The sequence below is a fragment of the Ctenocephalides felis genome, unplaced genomic scaffold, assembly GCF_003426905.1.
Source record: "Ctenocephalides felis isolate EL2017-DRISC unplaced genomic scaffold, ASM342690v1 CF-g0.4_SCAFFOLD_01886, whole genome shotgun sequence".
In the NCBI taxonomy this organism is placed as follows: domain Eukaryota; kingdom Metazoa; phylum Arthropoda; class Insecta; order Siphonaptera; family Pulicidae; genus Ctenocephalides; species Ctenocephalides felis.
In genome coordinates, this window is record NW_020538040.1 from 4,436,799 (window position 1) to 4,446,172 (window position 9,374).

The 9,374-nt window shown below is 26.6% G+C and overlaps 1 protein-coding gene across 1 annotated transcript; it reads left to right on the plus strand.

Annotated features, from left to right (window-relative positions):
• The first annotated feature begins 7,486 nt into the window (after positions 1–7,486).
• Positions 7,487–8,140, plus strand: LOC113378493. The gene is made up of 3 exons (XM_026619030.1): positions 7,487–7,621; positions 7,681–7,890; positions 7,961–8,140. The coding sequence occupies exons 1-3, from the start codon at positions 7,496–7,498 to the stop codon at positions 8,138–8,140; spliced, it is 516 nt and encodes a 171-aa protein (XP_026474815.1). The 5' UTR covers positions 7,487–7,495.
• The last annotated feature ends 1,234 nt before the right edge of the window (positions 8,141–9,374 follow it).

Consider the following 9,374-nt stretch of genomic DNA (forward strand, 5'->3'; position numbering starts at 1 on the left):
TAAATTTTGATACTCGTGTTCAAGGGTGAGGCACAATTATACCAAAGGATGAGCAATCGTTACAAAGAACAATTTACACCAATAAAATTGGAACTGTGTCCTCTTCTTGTATCTTTAAAAGTCACCACTGGTTCTTCATTTGTCACCAATGTGGTATCCAAACTAATGTTGCCAATTGTTGCCCAATTTCGAGAAGGCGACCAAAAGTTTCCTGATCGTTGTCCAATTCCAGCGGTTTGTGATGGATTGATATCAAGCAGTAAATATCAAATTTCTTATGTTTGTTCATTTCAGGATAATTACCATTTGAATTACCACTTAGATGAAAATTTGTTGCCTAGTTTTTTGGTTCCAGAAGGCACTTGGAAAATTGTTGCCAATGTGACTATGTCCAAAATCATGATTGGCAAAGCTCATATTGTTTTTGATGTTGTCAATTATTCTTCTGAAAAACAGAAAAATAAACTGGGATGAAGAAGTTTTGGTTGAAAGCGCGATAGCGCTGCATAGCGGTTATGAGTGTTTTCAGAAACTTTGTTTCGAATATAAGTATCTACATTCTCAATAAATGCTTTGTAGTATATCGTGTTTTGTTAAATATTTTCATTTTAATCATGTTTTACAACTTTTGTTGAAAATTACCACTATTACCACTTATAATAATTAACGATTGGCACTTTAAAATGGGTTTACAACACTCTATATATATATAGAACTCCGTTTCGCCACCAGATGGTTTCGTGAAAAAGATGAAGAAATTTTTTGTTTGTTTTATATTTATTTGAAAAGGAAAAATTTGATTTTATTACACAACATAATAAATTTATTTCGATTACAAAAATGAAGTGTTTTTTAGTTGAACTTCTCTAAGTAAATGAAAGCGAACCGCAAATTATCTGTTTCATTGAAGTGCTCTTTGGTAAACCACATTTTTTGTTTTTTGGTCTGACGTCAACACAAACAAAGCGGATGGATTTCCAACTCGTGAACAGGCAACGTATAACTGCCCATGTGAAAAACAATGATTTTCTAAATAATCTATTTGAAATTGAAGTCAAACGGAAGACCAGTCGGAATCATTGGTATGTCACTAAATCGCCAGCAATTTTTGATTGAATGGTGAAATTCAGTGCGTGTACATCATTATTCTTTGCGGCAAGAATTGCGCGTTGATTTAACCAAGCATAATTCTGATAATTCTCACTAATATCATTACTCGAATTGTTAATTACGGTGCGTGAAGTTCCAGCAGTTTGCATTAAGGCACGATGCCATGCACCACTAATTTTCTTAGCTATAAACCCTGCGGAGCCCGAGACCTTTCCAACGAATGCAAAATTGTCGAAATCGGTTCGTGCGTTCTGGAGTTATTTCGTTAGGAAGAAAACCCGACTTATTTTATATATATATAGAAGATATTATTTTAGTTTAGTTTGAATTTAGTATAAATTTAGTTTGAATATAAGCAGGATTTATTTTGGATCTCATTAAGATTCGGTTTGGATTTAACTAGATTTTATTTTATATTTGAGTAGAATTTAACTTGAATTCCAGTAGAATTTAGTTTGGATTAAATTTGGATTTAAGTAGGTTTTAGTTTGAATTTAAATGAAATTTAGTTTGGATTCAAATAGAATGTTATTTGGATTTAAGTAGGTTTAAGTTTCGATTTGAGTAGGTTTGGATTTCAGTATGATTTTTTTGAGATTCAAGCACGATTTAAGTAGGTTTTAGTTTAGATTAAGTAGGTTTTAGTTTGGATTTAAGTAGAATTTAGTCTAGATTTAAGCAGGATTAAATTTGGATTTAGGTAGGTTTTAGTTTTGATTTAAGTAGGTTTTAGTTTGAATTGGATTATAACATAGATTGAGTAGGATTTTTCTTGAATTCAACTATATATTAGTTTGGATTTGAGCAATATTTAGTTCAGATTTCAGCAGGTTATAGTTTGTATTTAAATAGAATTTATTTTGGATTTTATTAGGATTTCGTTTGAATTTAAGTACGTTTTAATTTGGATTTGTATGTGATTCAGTTTGGATTTTATTATGATCTAGTTTGGATTTTAGTAGGATTTAGTTTGGATATTAGTAGCTTTTATTTAGGATTTAAGTAGGTTTTGGTTTGGGTTTTAAAGGATTTTGTTTGGATTTGAGTAGGATTTAAGTCCTAACAAAATCCTGATTATATAAATATATATATATATATATATATATATATATATATAAATTGAAGACATTTTGACAGTTTTTAGTATAAATCAATAACATAATGCATGCAAGTTGGAGCGTAACAAACATTTTTCTGTTAAGATTTAGTTAGGATTTCAATAAAACATTTGTTGGTATCTAATTTGAATTTAATTGAGCAATTTTGATATAAAGATATAACAGTTGCAAAAAAATTATTGTACAATTGAATAGTTATAATTTGTCATACTTTGTATAATTTCCGTTGCAATTTTTATTAATCTTAAATATTTTTAATGGACATTTAATGGACAGCTGCAATTTAGTAAACTGACGTATCTATATATTATTATAGACACATGTGCGTTACTTTGTATAAATATCCGGAATAATTTTAATTTTAATCTATAATTGAAATCTCCAGTAATTTTAATTACATTTTTTTACTATATAAAAAAACATACGCACAATCAATCGAAAGTCACAATTTATACGAAAATGTTTCCGAGAACTTTTTTCACCTTTTTCATTATTTTTGCAATAATTATTAATACTAAATGTTGGGTAAGACTTTGAAAGTGTTATTTGGTATTTAGTGTGTACTAAAGGATTTTTTTGAAAAATTTTTTAGAACAACTATGGAATTATTTTCCGTAGTACAAACTTGGATTATTATCACAAGGAATATATTTTACCACATCAGTTTGAAGTTAAAAAATTAAACAGGACTTATACAGTACTTTTGCTGAATGGAACGATTTTAAAACCTATGAACAACCTAATGGTAATTTCATATAAAATAAAATTTCATAATTATTGGTAAAGTTTTTTTTTATTAGGGCCAAGGGCAGTTATACAAACTAGCAAGCAATCGTTACAAAGAATATTTTCCTGTTGTAAAATTGGATTTGTGTGCACTCCCTTGGATCTTTAAAAATCACCCACAGTTTCCCCATTTGTTGCCAAAGTTGCTGCCAAATTTATGACGCCACTGGTTGCCCAAATTTCGGGCCAAGGGCCAAAGTTTCCTGAACGATGTCCTATACGACCGGTTGGTGATAAATGTAATAAATATCCTTAAAGGATGTCCGATTTTTTTATTTCTCCATTTCAGGATAATTACCATCTAAAGTACCATCATGATGATGATTTTTTGCCTGCGTTTTTTTTGCCAGAAGGCACTTGGAAAATTATTTCCAATATGACTATGTCCAACAAGATGATTGCTAGGATGAATTTTGTTTTTGATGTTATTATTTATTCTTCTGAGAAACAGAAAAATAAAATTGGTTAAAAGATATTAGATAATAATTTCATTGTATCTTACCACTTTCATTGTAAATTTTCACTTTCAATAAAGATTTTCACTTCCAATATCGTTTGTGAATGAAAATTTTAAATATTAAGATTTAATTTGGATTTAGTTTGCAACTAGTTAGGATTAAATTAGTATTTCATCAAGATTTTGGTTAGGATTTGATCAGTAACTTAATTCGAATTTGATGACATTTTTATTTAGAATTAGTTATGATTTGATAAAAATTTAATTAGGATTTTATTAATATTTAGTTCGGATTTAATTACACTTTGGTTAGGGTTTAATATGATTTATATTTGGTAATTTAGTTTGGATTTAATAAAAATGTCAATTGAATTATTCGGATTAATTTTGTATTTGATTAGAATTTTTTCAGATTTAGTCTAAATTTAATTACGGTTTGGTTAGGATTTAATTGCGATTTACTTAGTATAAACTGAATTACAAAGTTAAAATTATTCACTTATATATACAAAAAAATTTTTTTTGAACATTCGAATTTTTTAGAAATATTTTTTTTCAAAAGCGATTATTTTGTTAAAACAAGCAGAAAGTTTTTTGAACCATTCAAATCGGACGCTTGGTTCACTCAAAAACTGCAATTTTTTGCACATTTAGCTCTGTATCTCCGTACGGCTTGACCTGCCTTTGCCAAAAACTAATCATCTCTTCCTCCCATCATTACAATGGAATGATTTTAAGGTCATTTCATTCAAAGTCTCAAATCCGATACTCCTCGTTCTCCTCAAAACTCGATTTGTATTTTCTGCACTCTTTGCTCCGTATCTCCTTAACCGGCTGGATTGACCTTGCCTTGGCAAAAACTAATTAGCATATCTTCCTATCAATAGCAATCGAATGCTTCTTGAACCATTCAAATCGGTTGATCCGTGCGCGCGGAAACGTGGATGAAAAACTGCGGACACACAAAGCACACACAGGCATGCCAAAATGTTCAGAAACCTTTGAAACGTAAAGTAATGCAAAAATTTTCAATTTCGATTTTTGGACGATTATATTAACTTACCCTACGGGAAGTTAATTATATCATGTTTAGTTTGGATTTAAATAGGATTCAATTTGATTATAACTAATGTTGAGTTCGAATTAAAATTTAGTTTGGATTTAATTAAACTTTTAACGGTTTTAACTAATATTGCGTTTGGATTTAGTTAGGATTTAATTTGTATTTATGTTAGTAAGGTATTTTATTTGGTTTCAATTTGTTTTTCATCTGCCTTTTAATTTGTTTCTATAAGAATTTATTAAGAGAAAATTTAGATTTATTTAGTATTTACGTGGAATTTAATCTGGATTCAATCCGAGTTTTATTTGTTTTTAGTTGTCATTAAATGAGGATTTATTTGAGAATCTTTTTGTGTTTAATTTGAATTTAGTTTGAGTTTAATTAAAAATTAGACAGGATTTAGTTAGGATTCAATTATGTTTCAACTAATATTGCGTTTGGATTTAGTTAGGAATTGATTTGTATTTATGTTAGTAAGGTATTTTAATTGGTTTTAATTGGTTTCTTATTTGCATTTTAATTTGGTTTCATTATAGAATTTATTAAGGATTCAGTTAGTATTTAAGTGGAATTTAATCTGGATTTAATTCGAGTTTTATTTATTTTTAGTTGTGATTAAACGAGGATTAATTTGAGAACCTTTTTGCGTTCAATTAAACTTTAGTTTGGAATTAATTAAAAATTAGACAGGATATAGTTAGGATTCAATTAGGTTTTAAATAATATTGCGTTTGGATTTAGTTAGGATTTAATTTATATTTATGTGAGTAAGGTATTTTATTTGGTTTCAATTTGTTTTTTTATTTGCATTTTAATTTGGTTGCATTAGTATTTATTAAGGATTTAGTTAGTATTTAAGTGGAATTTAATCTGGATTTAATCCGAGTTCAATTTGTTTTTAGTTGTGATTAAATGAGGATTCATTTGAAAATCTTTTCGCGTTTAATTAGAATTTAGTTTGGATTTAATTAAAAATTAGACAGGATTTAGATAGGATTCAATTAGGTATTAACTAATATTGCGTTTGGATTTAGTTAGGATTTAATTTATATTTATGTGAGTAAGGTATTTTATTTGGTTTCAATTTGTTTTTTTATTTGCATTTTAATTTGGTTGCATTAGTATTTATTAAGGATTTAGTTAGTATTTAAGTGGAATTTAATCTGGATTTAATCCGAGTTCAATTTGTTTTTAGTTGTGATTAAATGAGGATTCATTTGAAAATCTTTTCGCGTTTAATTAGAATTTAGTTTGGATTTAATTAAAAATTAGACAGGATTTAGATAGGATTCAATTAGGTATTAACTAATATTGCCTTTGGATTTAGTTAGATTTTAATTTGTTTTTTTTTGTATTTAATTTTGGTTTTATGAGGATTTATCAAAATCTAAAATTTAACTAGAGTTTTCATGAATTTGATTTGGATTTGAATCAAATTTAAATTAGATTTTATTGAGATTCAACTTAATAGGATTGTGATTGGATTTATTTGGCAATTAATTAGTATGTAGTTGGAATCAATTAGGATTTAATCAGAATTTAGATAGAATTTTATGGGGATACTTTTAAGATTGAATTAGGATTCATTTGGATTTTAGTTAGATTTTAATTAGGTGTTTAATCTAGATTCTAAATTTAATTAAAATTGATTGAAAGTTTATATTAAATTAAAATTTAAATTGTATTTTATATGAGTATTAACATGACTTAATTTGAATTTAATTTGTGTTTATACAAAATTTAATTAGTATTTAATTTTGATTTAAAAATGATTAAGTTAGAATTTTAGCACAATTTGAATAGAAATTAGTTTGTATTTGATTAGGATTTAATTAAGATCTGGCTAGAACTCAATTTAAAGTCAAATAGAACTTTATTATGATATAATTCGGCGTTTATTTTAAATTTGATTTGGGTTAAAATTGGATTTGAATAGAATTTAGTTTGTATTTAGTTAGGATATAGTTTGGATTTAATTTAGATTTAGTTTAGAATTGACTTGAATTTAGTAAGAGTTTAATTTGAATTTAAAAAGAATTTTATTAGGACATGATTAGGGTTTATTTGGGAAGCAGTTCTAATTTAATTTCGATTTATTTCAAATTTGATTTGGGTTAAGATAAGATTATATAAAATTTAGTTTGTATTTGGTTAGATTATAGTTAAGATTTAATTTGAAATTGACTTGAATTTAACCTTTGAATTAAATGAGGATTCATTTGAAAATCTTTTTGTGTTTAATTAGAATGTAGTTATGATTTAATTAAAAATTAAATAGAATTTAGTTAGGATTCAGTTAGGTTTAAAATAATATTGAGTTTGGATTTAGTTAGGTATTAATATTTTTTTTTGTATTCAATTTTGGTTCTTATGAGAATGATAATGAGGATTTATTAAAATCTAAAGTTTAATTAGGAATTTCGTGAATTTGATTTGGATTTGAATGGAATCTAAATTAGATTTGGTTAGGATTCAATTTGCATATAATCAAGATTTAAAAACAATTCAAATTATAATTAGTTTAGAATTTAATTAGGATTTATTCGTTTGTGTTTTGTTTGGGTAGCATTGCACTAAATTTTGAAAATTAGAATTTAGTTAGGATTTTCTTGGAATTGAATTTGAAATGGTGAAATATTTCGACACGGGTAAATGGATGTGCAATTGAATAATAACACTTTGAGTATAAATATCCGGAATCAATTTTATTTTAATCTAAAATTAAAATCTTCTCTAATTTTAATTGTGTTTTTTTATTACATACGCACAATCATTTTTCAATCCAAAGTCACAATTTATACAAAAATGTTTTTGAAAAGTTTTTTCACGTTTTGCATTATTTTTGCAATAATTATTAACACCAACTGTTGGGTAAGATTTGGAAATTGTTATATAATGATTATGTGTTACTATAGTGATTTTTTGTGATTTTAGAACAACTATTGGGTTATTTTTCGTAATATGAACTTGGATTATTGTAATCGAGAATATATTATGCCTTATGAGTTTAAAGTTAAAAGATTAAACAGGACTCATTCAAGTATGATTATGAATGGAACGTTCGTGAAAACTATGGACAACCTAATGGTAATTTCATATAAAATAAAAATTTGATAATTAGTAAAGGTTTTTTTATTATTATTAAGGGCGAAGGGCAATTATACCAACTAGTGAGCAATCGTTACAAAGAACAATTTCCTCGTATAAAATTGGATTTGTGTGCTATTCTTGGATCTTTAAAAATCACCAACAGTTCCCCATTTGTTGCCAAAATTGCGTCCAAATTTATGTTGCCACTGGTTGCCAAATTTCGTGAAAAAGGCCAAAAGTTTCCAGAAAGGTGTCCAATACGAACGGTTGGTGAAAAATGAAATCCAGGACTAAAAATCCAAAGAATGTCTAATTTTTTTTGTTTGTCTATTTTAGGATAATTACCATCTGAATTACCGTCACGATGATGATTTTTTGCCTGCGTTTTTTCTGCCAGAAGGCACTTGGAAAATTGTCGCCAATATGACTATGCCCAAGTTGATGATTGCTAGAGTGAATTTTGTTTTTGATATTGTCACTTATTCTTCTGAAAAACAGAAAAATAAATTGGGTTGAATGAATCTTTTAGCATATTTCTTAGCATTTGTTGATTCATGAGTCCCCAAGTTGACCTTGTACAGTTGTTTCAGTCGCCTACAATTCGTTTGGCGTGTATTAGTAAAAACAAATTGGAACAGTTAACATTTATATTTTAGATTTTTAATTATAATTCACTGATGATGAGGCAAACCCTGGTCTCGAAACGTTTGTAAAATTAATATTATTTAATAAAATAGTGCAAAAAAGAGTGTTGTTTGTTCATATTTCTGAATTAATATCTAACTATTCAAAATACATTTGTTATCTTATATCTAAAATGTACTATATAAAATTATAAATTACACATTATTAGGATTCAGTTAGGATTCACCTAAAATTGCTGTTGATCTTAATATGAAATCAAACTGTATTTTGACCAGGATTCATTTTGAAGTCAATTTGTATTTAATTAATACATAACTAAGATATAATTAGTTTTTAGCTTGGATTATTCAGAATTGAATTATAAACTGCTGAAAAATTTATTTAGGTTCAGTTAGGATTTAATTAGGATATGATTAAAATTGGTATTAGATTTGTTTAGAATTTAGCTAGAATTTTATCAGTATACTTTTAAGATTGAATTGGGATTCAGTTGGATTTTAGTTTAGTTTTAGTTAGGTATTTGGACTAGATTCTAGATTTAATTAAAACTGATTGGAAATTTATATTAAATTAAAATTTAAATTGTATTATATATAAATTTATAAATAAAACTCTTTCTCAATATAAATTAAATCCTAACCAAATCCAAGTCAATTATAAACTAAATCCAAATTAAATTCAAACTATATTCTAAGTAAATACAAACTGAATTCTATTTAAATCCTTTCTTAATCCAAATCGAATCCAAACTAAATTCTAATTGAATCCCAATTAAATCCTTAATCATATCCTAATAAAATTTGCTCTAAATCCAAATTAAATCCTAACCAAATCCAAGTCAATTATAAACTAAATCCAAATTGAATCCTAACTATGTTCTAACTAAATACAAACTAAATTCTATTTAAATCATATCGTAATTGAAATCAAACTTGTACTAAATCCAAACTAAATTCGAATTGAATCCCAATTAAATCTTAATCTTATCCTAATAAAATTCGCTTTAAATCCAAATTGAATCCTAACCAAATCCAAGTCAATTATAACTAAATCCAAATTAAATCCAAACTATGTTCTAACTAAATACAAACTAAATTCTATTTAA

Bases quoted from the DNA above. Each gene is read 5' to 3' on its own strand.
- LOC113378493 (XM_026619030.1), top strand. From the start codon at position 7,496: ATGAACTTGGATTATTGTAATCGAGAATATATTATGCCTTATGAGTTT. The intron at 7,622-7,680 runs GTAATTTCATAT...ATTATTATTAAG, and splicing joins AAACTATGGACAACCTAATG to GGCGAAGGGCAATTATACCA. The intron at 7,891-7,960 runs GTTGGTGAAAAA...TGTCTATTTTAG, and splicing joins AAAGGTGTCCAATACGAACG to GATAATTACCATCTGAATTA.